The sequence below is a fragment of the Vicia villosa genome, linkage group LG1, assembly GCF_029867415.1.
Source record: "Vicia villosa cultivar HV-30 ecotype Madison, WI linkage group LG1, Vvil1.0, whole genome shotgun sequence".
Taxonomy (NCBI): Eukaryota; Viridiplantae; Streptophyta; class Magnoliopsida; order Fabales; family Fabaceae; genus Vicia; species Vicia villosa.
In genome coordinates, this window is record NC_081180.1 from 54,641,123 (window position 1) to 54,659,901 (window position 18,779).

The 18,779-nt window shown below is 33.5% G+C and overlaps 3 protein-coding genes across 5 annotated transcripts; all 3 read left to right on the plus strand.

Moving 5' to 3' along the window:
* Positions 1-712: 712 nt before the first annotated feature.
* LOC131638282 (calcineurin B-like protein 1) lies at positions 713-4,410 on the plus strand. Of its 3 annotated transcripts, none has more exons than XM_058908841.1 (9): positions 713-927; positions 1,378-1,512; positions 2,579-2,661; positions 2,896-2,955; positions 3,322-3,430; positions 3,530-3,582; positions 3,723-3,803; positions 3,957-4,069; positions 4,151-4,410. In XM_058908841.1, the coding sequence occupies exons 2-9, from the start codon at positions 1,434-1,436 to the stop codon at positions 4,212-4,214; spliced, it is 642 nt and encodes a 213-aa protein (XP_058764824.1). In that variant the 5' UTR covers positions 713-927; positions 1,378-1,433; the 3' UTR covers positions 4,215-4,410. The 3 variants fall into 3 exon arrangements, with proteins under 3 accessions (XP_058764824.1, XP_058764827.1, XP_058764821.1); XM_058908844.1 differs by having other exon boundaries at positions 713-893; positions 1,383-1,512; XM_058908838.1 differs by having other exon boundaries at positions 714-893.
* A 5,579-nt stretch (positions 4,411-9,989) lies between these two features.
* On the plus strand, positions 9,990-10,477 carry LOC131640470 (uncharacterized). The gene is made up of 2 exons (XM_058910887.1): positions 9,990-10,136; positions 10,241-10,477. Exons 1-2 carry the CDS (start codon positions 9,990-9,992, stop codon positions 10,475-10,477), a joined length of 384 nt encoding a protein of 127 aa, XP_058766870.1.
* A 5,670-nt stretch (positions 10,478-16,147) lies between these two features.
* On the plus strand, positions 16,148-18,574 carry LOC131606603 (pentatricopeptide repeat-containing protein At4g17616-like). Its single transcript, XM_058878804.1, has one exon. The coding sequence runs from the start codon at positions 16,263-16,265 to the stop codon at positions 18,324-18,326; it is 2,064 nt and encodes a 687-aa protein (XP_058734787.1). The 5' UTR covers positions 16,148-16,262; the 3' UTR covers positions 18,327-18,574.
* The last annotated feature ends 205 nt before the right edge of the window (positions 18,575-18,779 follow it).

Here is an 18,779-nt window from a genome sequence, read left to right on the forward strand (position 1 = left end):
GTTCAAAGATTCTAGATAAATTATTTCCGTACCAAATTATAAATAGATTTTTTTAAAAAAAACCTATAATAATTGTTTCATAAAATACTATTTCCATATTTTTATTATTTTAATTTTAATTTTTTAAATATTTCTTTTTAATATCATTAATAAAAATTAAATTTACAAATCATGTCATAATTTCTCTTTATCATGTAAAATTAATTATGATTTTAATTATATAATAATAAAAATGATATATAATTTAAAATAAAATAAATATAAATTTTTTAAATATTTATTTATAAATTGTAAATGAGGTAGTTCAACTCGTATATATTAATTGAATTAAATGTAAATTTTTATCTAATGTGATAACATCATTTATTTATATTTATGGATTAATTTATTTATTTTTTAAATTAATAATTAAAAAATAAAATTATAGAATCATAATAACATATTAAAAAATAATAATTTATTTATTAATTGCATCTCAAATATATAGAAAAATCAATATTTTCAAAAAAAATCCATTTAAGGAATTTGATAAAAATTCTAGAAGTAATGAAACAATATTCAGAGTAAAGGTTAAGAAACAAGATAAACAAAATAGAGAAATATTATTTTGGATATTAAAATTAGTAATTTTTCTAATATTAACTTCTTTTTTTTTGTTGTTGTTGATATATGTACTTAAGGATTAAGAAAGAAAACAAAATAAATACAATTTAATTTAGTTAAAAATTCCGTGTGCCGCCACACCACACACCAACACAATACACACACCAACCAAGTTCGCCGTTTCCAACTTTACTTCAATTTTAGGACAAACAACATCGTGAATCTCGATATTTAAAGTGTTCCTCTCCGCCACCTTTTCAACTTCTAACTACATTTCATTTCACAACACTGTGAGTTTCTCTTCTTTCGATCTTACCGCAAAAAGTAATCCCAATGCAACCTAAACCTTCCTTTCAATTTTCCGTCTTTTTTATTTTTTTTGGTTGTATATTTCATGCTGAAAACGGGTTGAAATTATCTTAATTCCGAGTCAACTTTTCTATTTCTTACTATTTCCTATTTGCCCTTTCATTCGCCAATTTGTTTAAATAACAGTTTTTTTAAATAGTTGTCACTGATCAATTATTGATTTCTGACATACAGTGTTGAATTCTTATGACTGCTGGGATTATTTTAATTTTTTTTTAATAATTTTTAGCCATGTTGAGTTTTTGTGAATTTCTAGGGTTTATTTGTTTACTTGTTATAGATTTTTTTTCAAAGTTAATTACAGTATTATATTATGTTATATGTTATGGTGTTTCAATTTGGGTTTGGATTGGAAGGATAATTAATATCTTTATAATGATATATTTATATTTAAATTTAAATCAGGTCAGCCTTAGCACTGGTTCTGTTTCTGTACCGAGCTGCCTTGCCAACCTCTGTAAATGGGCTGTTTCAACTCTAAGCCGACAACACAGTTTCCTGTGAAGGAAGATCCTGTGATTCTTGCATCACAGACTGCTTGTAAGTTTATTGGTTTTGAAGTATAATGATGTTAATATGTTATGCTTTCTGTATAGTTGTTAGATTGTCAGTTGTTAAGAAAGATCTCTGAAATTAATGTTTGAGTAGAAGTATTCTTCTGGATAGAACATTATGGCGAAAGTTGATTCATGTAGTTGATTCCACTTAGAGGGATAAGGCTTGGTTGTTGTTGTATTAGATTATGAATTGTGGTGATTGGATCTGCTTACCGAATTCTGAGTATAGTGTGAATTTAAATTTGGTCTTGCACTCTTGCTGAATGGATCTTGAAAGTATAATAATGATATAACTAAAGCTCTATTTACTTTATGAACATGTTTTCTAAAATTTATGTTCATTTTAAATGGTTAACAAGGAGATGGAATGGAAGACTTGTGTAGTAACAATTGTGATTGAGAGGATATGGGAGATAAGCTTGAAAGAAAGTGTTTTTTGTAAACAAACGAAAACAATGTTTTGACATTTTCAAAATTTGGAAAATGTCAGATTTGTTTTAAAATGTTGTAAAAGATAATGTATGTGTATTCCCTTGTTATTGCTGGTTTGCAAGACAGATCACATGATCTATCTCAACATGGGAAATATGAAGGAAAATGAATTTCACTGTGTTTCGTAAATATAGGTTGTGTGCTATCTGTGGCTGTATAATTGCATTCTTCTTCTCATTGCGGAAGTAAACCAAAGAACATTGTTGTTTTTCTATATTTGCTCTGTTTGCGTGCCTGCGATCCATTATTTTCCCTTCTGTCACCATGTTAACATGAAAAGGCTGCTTTCCCTCCCATTTTCTACAAGACTTTACCTGTTTTGACACAATTTTAAATCTATGCATTCAACAAGCTCTGATAGTTTAAGAAACAAAAATGAGACTTGTTGGTTGCTCTATTGAGATTGATTGGAGTTGGGACAATTGTATTAATAGTTTTGTTTGTTATTCACCAGATGTTTCCATCTTGAGATGGATTTGTTATGGAGTTACTCTCTCTATCTTTGTCAAGTACTCGAGTTTCTGTATTTTAAACTTGTGTATCAATTTTTGGTTCAGTCACTGTCAGCGAGGTTGAAGCATTATTCGAGCTTTTTAAGAGCATCAGCAGTTCTGTTGTTGACGATGGACTAATAAGCAAGGTACTACTTAGAACTCTGCCTAAGTATTTTGAGAGTTTATGAAAAAAAGCTGAAAACAATTTAATAACATATCATAAGTTATTTTCACAAGCTTTTGCAAACACTTATAAATGCTAATGCCATAAGATTCGCCAAAATAAGCTCTTCCAAGTGCCTCCCCTAATCCAGATGTTCTTTATTGTTCATATTGAACTTGTAGCCTGTAATGTGATTACGGGTATTCTTTCTTTGCAGGAAGAATTTCAATTGGCAATCTTCAAGAATAAGAAAAAAGAAAATATCTTTGCGAATCGGGTACTATTATCATTTCTTTTACTGTCTTAATAACTAACTACCATAATTGTTTGTTCCCTTCAATTTTCTGCAAGTTTTTTCTGTTTCTTTCCTTTTTTTTTCTTTTAGAAGAAACTCAAGACTTCTTTTAAAATGAACAAGCATAATTATTGTGAACCATTTGCATGGCTCCAGTACATCTCAACTTTATACATATAAATTGTTTTTATCATCTCCCGATTTCCTTTGAAGATAAAAACCAATGTTCGATTAGCCTTGCGACTTTCTTAATCATTTGTTGGTCAACATTATATGCCATTCTCGCGAAATAACCTTTTCAATTGGCTGGATATCTATTGATACGATGTCAGAATTTTATACTTGCAGATCTTTGATCTATTTGATGTAAAGAAGAAGGGAGTTATTGATTTTGATGACTTCGTAAGATCTCTCAATGTCTTCCACCCAAATGCAGCTATAGAAGACAAGATAGAATGTGAGTCAAAAATTGAATCCTCAACTTATTGTGGTTTAATTAAAATTTCTCACTTCAATCTGGCTGTTCTGATATATTATGTTTCGGATTTTCTTGCAGTCTCATTTAGGCTCTATGATTTGCACAATACTGGTTTTATAGAGCGTCAAGAGGTAAGATGAAGATTATTTATTCTTGTGTCTTCAATGAAAATGAAGTGCATGCTAATCATCCGAGAGTTATGTTTTTATCCCGTACTGCTCTTGTTTCTTTACATTGCTTTTCTTTCCCTTTTTATGGTGATGTCTCACAGGTCAAGCAAATGCTGATCGCACTTCTTTTCGAATCTGAAATGAAGTTGGCTGATGATGTGATAGAAACAATACTCGACAAGGTATGTTTGTAAAATTAGCAGATAATATTTGAATGTTATATACCAAAGTCCATCTGCAGAACAAATATTGTTCTTCTTAATAGAACCTGTGTTGTATGCTGTAACCTCTTTTTCATCTTCAACTTTTGCTTGACATAGTATTTTTCTGGCCAGACTTTCATGGACGCCGACCTGAATCAAGATGGCAAAATAGACATGGTCGAATGGCGAAAATTTGTTTCTGAAAATCCATCACTGCTCAAAATCATGACTCTACCCTACCTAAGGTATGTGCAGAATAATTTTTATGATACATATGATATGAATCTATTTTATCCTTTAACCTGTTATTTTGGTGATTGATGCAGGGACATAACAACTTCTTTTCCGAGTTTTGTATTTAATTCTAACGTGGATGAAATTGTTGCTTGAGAGCATATAAAAATATAGGTTTTGCAATTATTGAGAGAACACAACATTAGGTTCTCAATTATTTAGAGAATTGAATGTGTTTGTAAGAAGAGCTCAAACAGAAGTGAATAGATGACATGCTTATTATAGTTAGCCTTTCTCATTGAGTTGTAATTTGTAAATCACATTCTCATTGAAATTTGAGTCAGGTTTCCAAGTTCATGTGTTCATAGTATGGAAATACATATTCAAAACATAAGTCATACAAAGCATATAATTTAAGATAAAGTTTCTCCAGTATTGCAGTGAGTGACATTTGGAAAGATCACAATAAACTTCTCGTGTATGAATAAAGAAAAAAATGTGGAATAACTTTTTCTGGTTAGTCGCAAATCAAGGCTATTGCATTGATAGGTAGAATCACATTCGTGTGTTGAATAAGGAAAAAAAAAATGCAGAAGTCATTATTGAAGTAGATTGGAATAAAATAGGACTCCACCTGCCACCACATGGAAATGAAAAAAAAAAATAAAAAATCAAGTGGTGTCTATAAAATATTTTTTTGCTCATTAATGACTTCTAAATTAGATTCTAAAATGTACTTTTTATAGTTATTGATGTGACTTACAAAAATTGTTTTGAAAATAAAATAGTGCCTACCTATATTGTTTTAAGCATTTGGTGTCACAACAATCAATATGGTACTTCAATGACATTTTTCTAATATGTGTTGTTTGGACAAAAGTTTAGGCAGGGGTGATCAAAACCAAACCAACCCAATAGAAAACCGCAAACCAAATCAAACCAAATCGAAACCGCAAAAAACTGCATTTGGTTCGGATTAGTTTGGGTCATCTTTTAACAAAACCGCACGGTTCGGTTCGGTTTGCGGTTTGTATTTTATAAACCGAACCAAACCGAATCAAATCGCATTATGTTACAATCTAACTTTTACTTAACTCACATTCAACCCAAACTTAAATCTATAATATCTTAACCTTATGATTAAGAACAATTTTCTCATCCTTACACACATGATTTTAGTCCCGATCTTCTCAAATCTCTAATAGCATTATCGCGCCTTCTTTGCCACATACATCTTCCATCTTTTTCTATAATCTCTACTCTCTTATATTCTTTCTTTTCACCTTCTCATTTTTATGAAAATATTCTCTATTTCAGTTTCGTTTTTATGGCACATCTTCTTCTCTAATATCTCAACTCTTTTGTTTTTTTCTTTTTCACCTTCCCTAATCTCTCATCTCTTTTATTTTTTTTGTTTCATTCTAATAATTCTTATATTGTTTTATACTATTATTTTATGTTTATTATTCCACTTTTGTCTAATTTAATTTTTACAAATTAAATAGAAAGTTGTTGTCAAAATATGACGAGTTTTATTGTTATTTGATAGTGTATGAATGTCTAAATACAAAGTTATGTTGTCATCTATATGTATATGTGTGGTTCAATAAAATATTTATAAAAAACCGAACCAACCGAACCGAACCAAACCGCATTAGTTTGGTTTGGTTTGGTTCGGATTTTTTTTAAAAGCCAGCCGAACCAAACCAAACCGCACGATTTTTTCTCTTGCGGTTCGGATGATTTTTTTCGTCAAAACCGCCCAAACCGCACCGCGAACACCCCTAAGTTTAGGTCTTGAGAATAGGTGTTAAATTGGCCAAAGGTTGTTTGAACAAAACTTTAGTTCTTTGAGAGTAGATGTTAAATTGGCTAAAGATTAGACATGATAAAAAAAATAAATTGATGATAAAAATGATTCATATTTGACTAAGTTTTCGCAAAAGTATTTTGCAAGTTGAATAGGATATTTCAATTCAAAAGTTTAATTGGAAGTGTTTATAAAATCATTTTCAAACTGTTGGCTAGCAGGCTAAAAAGGGTCATTAATAAACTCATTTCGCATAATCAAAAAGCTTTCATCCAAAATAAAAATATCCTTGACGGTGTTTTGATTGTAAACGAGGTGGTAGATTTTGCTAAAAGACACAAAAGAGATATGTTCTTACTCAAGGTTGATCTGGAAAAAGCTTTCGATTCTATTTTCTGGGAGTACTTATTCTAAATTTTGAAGCATATGAACTTTGGAGCAAAATGGATCGGTTGGATCAGAGCGTGTATCAGTAATAATTATGTGTCGGTTTTAATTAACAGGAGTCTTTCAAGGGATTTTAAAGCAGAAAGAGACCTGCGATAGGGAGATCCTTTATCACCACTTCTTTTTATTATCGCAGCAGAAGGGCTGGCTGGCCTTATGAGAAAAGCTTGATCCTTTTCCAACATCTCTCCGTTCTCGGTTGACGAAAACTTGAGTTTTGGCCTGGTCCAATATGCAGACAACACTATAATCGTGGGCAGGGCTTTGCTGCGAAAATTTGTGGTCCATCAAGGCGATTTTGAGAAGGTTCGAATTGGTTTCAGGTTTGCGTGTCGATTTCCACAAAAGTAAAATTGCTGGTTTTAATGTTGAACAGGATTTTCTACAGGAAGCCTCTGATTTCCTCTCATGTGCTATAAGTCAGTTTCCTTTTTCTTTTTTGGGCATCCCGATAAGCGTCATTCCGTGTAGGTGTTCAACTTGGAAATCAATTTTGTTCAAAATTCGTAACAGACTGTCGGATTGGAAAGAGAAATTGGTGTCAATAGGGGGGAGAGTGACTTTTGTCAATTCTTTTTGAATGTGTTACCTCTTTTTTCTTCTCCTTTTACAGAGCACCAAAATGGGTCACTAGGAGATAATTCATATTCAGCGGTCTTTTCTTTGGGGTGGATCTGAGAATAAGAAACGAATCAGTTGGGTATCTTGGGACACCATGTGTAAACCCAATCTTGAAGGAGGTCTAGGTATTAAAAATTGCGAGCTCTTCAATTTGGCGTTACCCGGGAAATGGGCTTGGCGTATAATTACAGAAGAGAATACAGTTTGTTCGGAACTGTTACAATCCAGGTATGGAGATTTAAAGGCGGTATTATTGCAAAAATCTCAACACATTGATCGTAAAAAAACACTCTATATGGTGGCGAGATATCGTATCTTCTTCTGGCTCAATCATGACCGAGACAGGATGGTTCGGTAGCAATGTTTCTTGCAAATTAGGAAGGGGTTTGCAAATGGATTTTTGGCATAATTGTTGGTGCGAAAATGTCCCTTTCAAGATTCTTTTCCCAAGCTTGTTTGATGTCTTGAATTCTCCTTGTCTCAAGATACAAAATGCAGGATATTGGCAGCATAATACATGGAGGTGAAATATAGATGTACTTGATATTTCAATTGATGATAATGTAGGTACTGAGTTAAAGGAGTGTTTAGAAATTATTATGGACATTCATCCAAATCCAGAGGCTGCAGATCAGTTTATATGGTGGCGAGACGCACACGGTTTCTTAGTAAAAAAATGCTTATAATTTCCTTGCAGGAATATGTACAAATGGTGGTCCTGTTGGTGAATACAAGGCAAAGGTTTTTAAAGCACTTTGACTATCAAATTTACCTAGCAAGATTTTGGTTTTCGCATGGAGATTGATTCTTAACAAATTACAAACAAAAGACGAGTTAGTTAAGCGTGGGGTGCTTTCGGGTCATCATGATCTCGTGTGTCCGCTCTTTTTGGATTTTGAGGAATCCCATTCTCACCTCTTTCTATGCTGCCCCATCTCAACTATTGTGTGGAGATCTATCTTTAGGTGGCTTGGTTTGGCTCCGATTTATAATGCGGTTTCTCTCGACGATCACTTACTAGCTTTCAAGTCTCGAATGAAAGGGAAGAAATTTAGGAGATTCAAACTTCTTTTGGATGTCAACAATGTGGTCTATATGACTCATGAGGAACAACATATTGTTTGAAAGAGGACGTCAAAGTGCGGAAGACATTATCTTGCTTTTAAAAAACTTGTATTGGGATTGGTGTGTAGCTAGGCAATTAGGTCCTTTAACCTTTAATAAGAACTTGTGGTTGGTTAGTCCATTATCTGTTTTTTAGTAGGTCCTTGTTCAGCTGATTGGTGTATAGTTCGAATCGGTTTTATTGGTTGTATTTGGGTTCAACATCCCTAATGTTGCATTTTTAATACAATTATGTTTGCTTATAAAAAAATTGAAAAATAAGTTTAGACTAAAAATAAGTTCAACATCCCTAAGAAAAATGAGTTTTTTTTACTAATACTTTCATTTTTTTACTTCTAGCATGTTTGATTGGGTTTTAGAGACTCATAATCAATTTCTAAAGGTGTAGAATTGATTCAGGGTGCTTTTGAGATGTTTGTTTTATCAAAAGTACAATTAATTTAGACTCTAGAAGTAATTCTACTTGAAACTATGAATTTATAGCTTCTACCTCTAAATTGATTTTCAGTGATTTTTACACTAAAATTTATTGTTCAACTCACTTTTACATAAATGTATTCAAACATAAATCAATTTTCAAAACTCGATTATATTAAAATTAATTCTACCCGTCTCAAGATTTTTAAAATCAATTCTGTTCCTGAATCCGAACACAGCCTTCACCTAGTTATTCAAAACAATAAGAGTGAAGACCCATTTTGGTCCCTCACAAATATTACACGAGTTAAATTAGTCCCTCACAAAAAAATTGACCCAACTTAGTCCCTTACAAAATTTAACCGGGTCATATTAGTCCTTCTGCTAATATTTTTCTCAAATTGGTTTTTTCCTACTTCTAAATCGGTTCTTTTCATATTTTTAAACCGTGACTGGACTGACACGTTGGATTTTTTATTTTTTATTTTTTAAATACTAAATTAATTTTTATTTTTAATTTCATTTTTAAACAGTTATCAATGAATAATATCAAAAAAGCCAAAATTATTTCTTATAAAGTAGTTTTTAAATAAGTAATTTTTATGATTTCTACTGATATTAACAAATTTTATACATAAATTTTTATCTATGGGGTCTCAAATCCAAGTCCCTTCAAGTTAAATGATTTTCACTTTACAACTAGACAAATCAATTTCTATCGTTAATAAAGTGACTATCATTTACAACTAGAAAAATCAATTTCTATTGTTAGTAAAGTGACTATTATTTACAACAAGAGAAATCAATATCTATTGTTAGTAAAGTGACCATCATTTACAACTAGATAAATCAATTTCTATTGTTAATAAAGTGATTATCATTTACAATTAGACAAATCAATTTCTACGGTTAGTAAAGTGACTATCAATAACAACTAGGCAAATCAATTTCTATTGTTAGTAAAGTGACTATCATTTACAAATAGACAAATCAATTTCTATTTTATTAAATTGACTGTCATTTAATCTGAAGAGACTTAAGAGCTCGTTTGGCCTAGCTTTTTATCTACTTATCTTCTCCTTATAAGGAGATGGAAGGCCAAACACATTTTTTATAAAGCTCTTATGAAAAAAAGTAGCTTTTTTTTAGGCTTAATTACACTTTTGGTCCTCGTGTTTTAACCAACTCACGAAAATGGTCCTGCCTCACGATTTTGGTCCTAACCTCCACTCCCCCCCTCCCAAAATGCTGATGTGTCATTAAAAAAGCTTATGTGGCATGGCTGACCTGGTTAATTACAATATAAATCACTTTTTATTATTTGTAAAAATTCTGAAATTTATTTTAATTGAATTAATGCTCAAATCCCTAATTCACCTTGCCCTAAATCAATTTCACGCCCTTGTTCCAATTCAGATTCGTTTTCCTTGTTTCCATCAACTATTTCGATTCACTCCAATCTCTTCATTTCTCCAACATCTTCGTCTTCAATCGTTTGTCCTTAATCATCAATGTCACAAGCTAGTTACATGTCGACCTTTAGCTGTGCGTCACGAAGAAGAGAAGTATGTTGCTTCTGTGACCTTGACTTACCTCTCACTACTTCATGGACGACTGGGAATCCTGGGAGGAGGTTTAATGGGTGTGGGTTATTCAAGGTAAGTGAAGTTCTCTTTCTCTTTGAATCTGTTTCAATGTAGATGAAGTTCTCTTCTCTTTCTGTTTGAATGGGTCTGGGAAGATTTATTGTTTGTCAATGCAGTTGCAGGGAAGAAAGGGATGTGATTTCTTTAGTTGGTATGATGTTGAAATGTCCGTTCGTGCAAAGGAGGTTATTTTGTCGCTAATGAAGAAAATTGATGAACATAAGCAGAAGGACAATGCAAAGTTGAAACAAGATGAGGATTTGAGGAAGAAACTAAAGTTTTGGCAAGGAATGTTTGTTGCATCTGTTGTGGTCATAATAGGATTGTTTTGTTTTGTCAACTTCAAGAATTGAAGAATGTGATGAAATTAGTTGTTATGTTTAGGAGGTTATTTTGTCTTCTTTGTTAGGTATTATGTAAGAATGTCTGCCTTGTTGTTCTAAACTTGATATGTTATGGTGTACTGAATATTGTTTGAATGAAAATTATTGTATTGAAAAAGTGTGTACTTAATTGTGCTGCCATCATAGTGTGTGCTGCCATCATAGTGTGTACTTAATTGTGTAAACATATAGCTGCACATATAAAACATCACATATCAAAGAGATTGTCATTACATATAGCTGCACCAATTGTTAAAGCAGTGAGTACATAATCAAGATAGCCATTACATATCCAACATAAGCATTACATATCCAAAAAAAGACAGTACATAACCAAGATGATTGTGGAGCATATCATACAACACAACAAAGTTAACAAAATGTTGCTACCACACAAAACAGAACAAAAATTAACTTAAGCCTAATCTACTGCTGAGATGGTTGTGTTTGTGGAGCCTGTGACCCTTGAGGAATAACTTCAGCATCATTTGCTTTCTGCTTCTTATTAGGCTGCTTGTTTCCTCCCTTTGGAATCTGCCTGTCAGCAGCACTTTTGCCTTTACATGTCCTACTATTATGCCCATACTTTCCACAATGTGTGCATTTTACAGTCTTCAACTGCCTTGGTAGCACACCAGAATTTTTTGGCTCATCATTGCTCTTGTTCCTCAGCTTCTTGGGTCTTCCTGGTGCCCGTCTCATGACTGGTGGATGGATGTGTTCAGTATTTGTGACTGGCCACAATCTTGGTCCATTTGATGGCAGCACAATATGAGCATAAGTTGCAAGGCACTGTGATTTTCTGCAATTAACCAATAATAAATAGCACAATAAATATCACAGCACAGCCATTGTATCATATATAAAATGAGACATAAATGCAATGAGACATGTTATATCAAAACAGTTACATACCTATAGTAAGATGAGACATAGTTTTCAACAACCAAGCCATTGTACCATATGCACACAATAGCATGTGCACAAGGTATACCTGATAGGTCCCATTTACGACAAGCACAAGTCTTTTCTGCCAGGTTCACAACATATGTGTCAGATTCATTACACACACTGAACTTAGTCATTTCCACATCACCATGCCAAGTTGCCTTCCACCCTCCAGCAGCTCTCTTGTTTTTCTCAATTATTGACTGAATCTTGGGACATATATCACCATTGATCCTTTCAAGCATTTGCCTTTGCTTCACAATCCTCACAGTTATGTAATGTTTGACACCCTCAAGCAAAGTGATGATTGGTTTGTCCCTTATGTTGAGTATTGCCCTATTGAAAGCTTCACACATGTTATTGACCTGCAAATCACATGTTGTGTTAGTGCTAAATGCTGATCTAGACCACTGTGCAGGTTGGACCTTGGAAATTTCATTGTATGCAGCTTCATTTATATCCTTCATTTTCTGCATTACAGAGTTCCAATCTGGCACAGTAGTAGCTCTAGCAGCTTTCCATAATAGTTCCTTCATGTGAGCTCCTGGGAATCTCTTCTTCCAGTTTCCATACAGATGTTTGACACACAACCTGTGTTCAACATTCTCTCCAAGTCCTTTAATCACCTCCACAAGTCCCTGTCACATTATAGAATATCATGATTTACATACTTATAGAAATCACTATTATACAAATCAATAATACACATAATTAAATGCATACCTTTTGCTGGTCAGAAATAAATGCATACTGTTTAGGTATAATTTGGTTAAGATCTTCTAATAGAAGGTCAACAAACCACTGCCAAGAATCCCTTGTTTCAGCTTCAACCACAGCATATGCAATAGGCATTATCTGGTTGTTTCCATCCTTGCCTATAGCTGATATAAGCTGACCACCATGTTCACCTTTCAAGAAGCAAGCATCTAATCCAATTAATGGTCTACATGTGCTGGCAAATGCAGCCTTGCAAGCTTCCAAGAAAATGTAAATCCTCTCAAAAACAGGTCCTATTTCAGACTGTCCACATTTGATAATCACTGTGCTATTAGGATTTGACCTTCTAATCTCTTCAGCATAATTCCTCAAGTGTGCATACTGCTCACTAGCAGCACCCTCTATCAGCTCCAAAGCTCTCTTCTTTGCCCTATATGCCTGAAAATGATTGAGTTTAACATTCCACCTTATAAATGCTTCTTCTGCCAATCCACTTGGTTTGATGTGGGGAGTATGTCTAATCAATGGAATAAACTTCCTTGCAAGCCATCTAGTTTTAGCCTGTTTATTGCCAGCAGACCTAACACACTCATGTTTAGGTTTCAAACTTGTCACTTGCCAATACTGACTTCCACTTCTTTTAGCAACTAACATATGAAATGGGCAACCTAATTGACATTTTACCACAACCCTAATTGCATCATTTTTCTTTAACCATAGGTTAGTCCTTGTTTCCATAGCACAGTCCTTCACAGCATCTATGATGACTTCCTTTGAGACAAACTGCATACCCAACTCAAACCTAACTGGATCACCATTATCAGACACCTTGAAAGTTGGAAATTTCCTTTTGTGAACAACTTCATCATCACTTTCCACTGGAGTATGCAAATCACTCTCATCTTGGTCTGACTCTTCATATATAGCAGATTGTGGTTCATTTAGATTACCACCCTCCTGATTATTGTCAGCAAATGTCTCATTAGGTAATTCATGTGTCCAATCCCATTCTCCTCCTTCAATAGGAATATCTAAGTCACTTTCACTTTCAACATCACTTGGAACATAATCCCCATCTTCTTCACTATCAGAATTCATATTAACTTCTTCATCAACATTTACTCCATTAGGAACTTCCATATTGACATCTTCAGCATCATTATTGTCCAAAGGAACTTCATCATTAATAGGATCTTCAGTACTGACACCACCATCCACATGAACTTCAGTGTTGAAACCACCATCTAGGGGAACTTCAGTGTTGACACCACCATCCACAGGAACTTCAGTGTTAACACTACCATCCACAGGAACTTCTGTGTTAACACTACCATCCACAGGAACTTCATTGTTAACACTACCATCCACAGGAACTTCATTGTTGACACTACCATCCACAGGAATTTCATTGTTGACTCCATTAGGAACTTCTTTCTCAGCATTACTAACATCTTCATCTAAAGGGGCTTCATTAAAGACATCATCATCCTCAGGGCCTTCATCACCAAACTCAACTACTTCTGGTATATCCACCTCATGTTCAACAAAGACATCTACTAAGCTATGCCCTTTTGAATCTTCAATAAGCTGCAACAAGTCACCATCTGAGTTTAATGGCTTGAGTCCACGCTGAAATGATAGTTTTGGATGCTGGTACCACAAACACTTAAACTGCGCATACCCAAGCTTAAGGACCAGGCTTTTAATGTCCTTATAGTTCACAAAATCAACATCAACACTAAAATCCATCTCATAAACTAAACCCTCCACGTAACATTTGACAGGAAAACTAACAAATCTACCCCTATGGTTAATACGTAGCCTCAACCTTTGTATTTCACTTGGCCTGTGAATATCAACACAACAGAATAACCATCCATACGAAATACAAAATAGAAATAGAAACCCTAACTAGTGTGCTACCTTCTTAAAACCCTAATAGAAACAGTAAGCATGAATAGAAATAGAAACCCTAGTCGTAATACATACCTGAATGTAAATTTCGGGTTATTCACACCGTTGCTTGCCATGTTCTTCAATTGTTCCTCGTTCAAAGCTTTTGCAGTGAAGAAGACGATGTTCTGTGTTCTTGGTTGGAGGTAAGAGAATGAAAATAAGAAACGCAATGGAATGGTTTAATTTTTAGTGGTTACTGAGCATTAATTCAATTAAAATAAATTTCAGAATTTTTACAAATAATAAAAAAGTGATTTATATTGTAATTAACCAGGTCAGCCATGCCACATAAGCTTTTTTAATGACACATCAGCGTTTTGGGAGGGGGAAGTGGAGGTTAGGACCAAAATCGTGGATTTCAAAGAGGCAGGACCATTTTCGTGAGTTGGTTAAAACACGAGGACCAAAACTTAGTCCCTTACAAAATTTAACCGGGTCATATTAGTCCTTCTGCTAATATTTTTCTCAAATTGGTTTTTTCCTACTTCTAAATCGGTTCTTTTCATATTTTTAAACCGTGACTGGACTGACACGTTGGATTTTTTATTTTTTATTTTTTTAATACTAAATTAATTTTTATTTTTAATTTCATTTTTAAACAGTTATCAATGAATAATATCAAAAAAGCCAAAATTATTTCTTATAAAGTAGTTTTTAAATAAGTAATTTTTATGATTTCTACTGATATTAACAAATTTTATACATAAATTTTTATCTATGGGGTCTCAAATCCAAGTCCCTTCAAGCTAAATGATTTTCACTTTACAACTAGACAAATCAATTTCTATCGTTAATAAAGTGACTATCATTTACAACTAGAAAAATCAATTTCTATTGTTAGTAAAGTGACTATTATTTACAACAAGAGAAATCAATATCTATTGTTAGTAAAGTGACCATCATTTACAACTAGATAAATCAATTTCTATTGTTAATAAAGTGATTATCATTTACAATTAGACAAATCAATTTCTACGGTTAGTAAAGTGACTATCAATAACAACTAGGCAAATAAATTTCTATTGTTAGTAAAGTGACTATCATTTACAAATAGACAAATCAATTTCTATTTTATTAAATTGACTGTCATTTAATCTGAAGAGACTTAAGAGCTCGTTTGGCCTAGCTTTTTATCTACTTATCTTCTCCTTATAAGGAGATGGAAGGCCAAACACATTTTTTATAAAGCTCTTATGAAAAAAAGTAGCTTTTTTTTAAAGTCAAAAAATTGAATAAAATGAGCTTGTAAAAAAGTTGTTGAAACTAACTTTTTTGGAGCTTAAAACATGTGGTCGCGATTCGAATCCCGATAAAAACATTTTCTTTTAAAAAAAATGGCACTTTTTTGTAGACATTAGCATTGTCCAATTTTTTTTTTTTGGCTTTAGGGGGCGAGTTCTGGCATCAAGTGGTTCCATCCCCCTCCCGATCGGAGTTGCGGGGGATCCGTGGTTCTCCCTACCAAGTCCAGCGTCAATCACCACTGGACCAACTAACGATTGGTACTTTAACTTTATTTTAAAAGCTCTTATTTTTAACTTTAACTTTAAAGTAACTTTTAAGACATAAAAAAGTTGGGCCAAACGAATACTTAGGTTCGAGACCATATTGATACAAATTTTGTATTTTTTATTTTAAATTTAGAATTGTTTAAAATTAACCACATGAGTCTGAGTTCAACTTCTTATAAGAAACAATTTTCGCTTTTTTATATTATTAATTTATAATTGTTTAAAAATGAAATTAAAAATTAAAATTAAAAAAATTAAAATAAAATAAAATTCAACGTGGCAATCCAGTCACGGTTTAAAACTAGGAAAAAACCGGTTTGAAAAAAATATTAACACAAGAGCTTATATGATTCGGTTAAATTTTATAAGGGATTAAATTGAGTCTATTTTATTGTCAAGGACTAATTTGACTTGTGTAATATTTGTGAGGGACCAAAACGGATATTCACTCAAACAATAATATAATTTACAACATTTTACTTCACCTAGTTATTCGAAGTGACTCAATTACATTAGGGTTTACACTTTGGCATTTCAAAATCTCCCATTTTTACGCTTAAGCAATTCACCAAATTCCTCTCACAAAACTCCCAATCTCTCTTTAGCATCACAGGCATGGTGGCATGGTGCTTCCTTTTCCCAAACACATTCTATCACAAAACCCCTTTCTCTTAAAGCTTCCACCTTTGCAAACCATTCTTAATGGGCATCTCTATTTCCACCAATTCAATCCTTTTCCGCAAAAATTTTCAACTTCTACTTCCGACCACTGTGAGAGATTATCATGGGAACGTTCCACCCAAGAAATTCTATTGCAAAAGCTTAAATTTGCTTTGAGAAATCACCAATCCCAAGAAGCATTGGAAACATTTCATGATTTTAGAAGACTTTATGGTTACCCTGACGTTCAGTTATTGAATCAGGTTATTGTTCAGTTGGGTTATTCTTCAAATCATGTTTTGGTGAGAAAATCATTTGATTTGGCTTTGAAAATTGTTCAAGAGAATTCACGTTTGATTCATGTTGATACATTTACCAAACTTGCTTTGTCTTTGGCTAGAATGCAAATGGCGTCACCCGCATCGATTATACTTAGGTTAATGCTTGAGAAAGGGTTTGTGCCATCTATGCAGTTTTTGTCTTTGATTGTTTTTCATATTGTGAAGACAGAAATTGGAACACATCTTGTATCTAATTATCTGTCTCAAGTTTGTGATTTTTATAGTTCTTTGAAGGATAAAAAAGCGCAGAATGCGATCGTGTTGAAGCCGGATACTTTGGTGTTTAACCTTGTTCTGGATGCTTGTGTGAGGTTTAAGTTGGCTTTGAAAGGACTATATCTGATTGAGTTAATGCCTCTGATTGGGATAGTGGCCGATGCACACTCAATTGTGATAATTTCACAGATATTAGAGATGAATGGTTTGAGAGATGAAATGATGGAATTGAAATGTTATATTGACGGAGTTTCGGCTGCTTATGTTCGGCACTATCGTCAATTCTATGATAGTTTGTTGAGCTTGGACTTCAAATTTAATGACATTGATGCTGCAGCTAAGCTTGTTTTGGATATGAATAGCTCACATAATTGTAACAATAATGAAGAATGTAGAAATCATGTACAAAAGCCTTGCTTTATCGCGCTTGGATCGCCTAACCTTAAGAAGGCCTTAAAGATAATTATAGAGCCTGAGCTATTGCAGAAAGACTCGGTGCTTAAATTGGAAGGTAGAGAAGGTCTTGTTTTTTATAAGGGTAGGAAACTTGTTCTTAGTAATAGAGCTTTGGCTAAGTTTATTATTGGTTGCAAGAAAGATGGTAGAGTTAGCGAACTTTCAAAACTTTTACTTGACATTCAAGGGGAACAATATTCAGTGGCAGGGTCCAGTTTATCTTCTGATGTGATTGCTGCTTGCATTCAGATGGGATGGCTCGAGTATGCTCATGATGTTTTGGACGACGTAGAGGCTGCAGGGTCTCCGATGGGCCGCGATACATATATGTTACTCTTGTCAGCTTATCAGACGAAGGAAATGCAGAGAGAAGCAAAAGCACTGCTAAAACAAATGAAAAAGATTAATTTGCACAATGAATTATCTGATGATGTTGTCCTCAAACACACCCTTTGTGAAGAAACATCAAATTCTGTTGGTAAATCAGATTTGGCTGTCGCGTTGACTCAACTATTGAAAGATGAGAATCAGACGGTTGTTCCTTTGGTTTATAACTTCAACTCTTCGATCTTCTTTTTCTGCAAAGCAAGAATGATAGAGGATGCTATGAGGGCATATAGAAGAATGTGTGAAATGAAAACTCGACCGACAAGCCAAACTTTTGCTCATCTCGTGCGCGGATATTCTTCTCTCGGTATGTATCGCGAGATTACGTTCTTGTGGGGAGATATTAAGAGATTCAAGAAGAACAGCTATTTAGTTGTGGATAGAGATCTATATGAGTTACTGCTGCTAAACTTCATTCAAGGTGGTTACTTTGAGAGAGTGATGGAGGTCATTGGCCACATGAATGGCCATAACATGTATACCGACAAGTTGATGTACAAAAGCGAGTTCCTTAGACTTCATAGGAATCTTTATAGGAGTTTAAAAGCGTCGGATTCAAGAACAGAAGCACAGAGCAAAAGGCTTGAGCATGTTCAGGAATTTAGGAAATGGGCTGGTATTGATTAAATGTCTCATAAATATTCGCATGCTGATGATGTGTGTCTGCATCTTTTCCAGCATTGTGACCGTTTTTCTGCTTTGCCTTGAAATATATCTAAGAATGAATTTCTTCATCCCTTTGATGTATACTACTTTCAAAATGATGTTGGGGAGGAGAACTTAGCTCATCCAAAAATCTACACTTTGTAAACATATAGTCAAACAAGCAGTAAATCTTTGTCAAATTGATTTGAAACCAGTAATATTCCAAGATACACCCTGCCAGGATTCTTAAAAAATTAGGCTGGCCAAATCATCTTGAATTTTATATCATTGTAAATCTTATTCAAACAAACTTTAATTGAGTTTACGTAAGCGTTCTTGAACTAAGTTTGCTTTATTGTACGTGAATACAATTTGAGTAAGATCATGGAGCTCATTTTTTTTACAATACATCAACTTGGTTTACATAAAAGTGTA

Bases quoted from the DNA above. Each gene is read 5' to 3' on its own strand.
- LOC131638282 (XM_058908841.1), top strand. From the start codon at position 1,434: ATGGGCTGTTTCAACTCTAAGCCGACAACACAGTTTCCTGTGAAGGAA. The intron at 2,956-3,321 runs GTACTATTATCA...TTATACTTGCAG, and splicing joins AAAATATCTTTGCGAATCGG to ATCTTTGATCTATTTGATGT. The intron at 4,070-4,150 runs GTATGTGCAGAA...TGATTGATGCAG, and splicing joins ATGACTCTACCCTACCTAAG to GGACATAACAACTTCTTTTC.
- LOC131640470 (XM_058910887.1), top strand. From the start codon at position 9,990: ATGTCACAAGCTAGTTACATGTCGACCTTTAGCTGTGCGTCACGAAGA. The intron at 10,137-10,240 runs GTAAGTGAAGTT...TTGTCAATGCAG, and splicing joins ATGGGTGTGGGTTATTCAAG to TTGCAGGGAAGAAAGGGATG.
- LOC131606603 (XM_058878804.1), top strand. From the start codon at position 16,263: ATGGTGCTTCCTTTTCCCAAACACATTCTATCACAAAACCCCTTTCTC.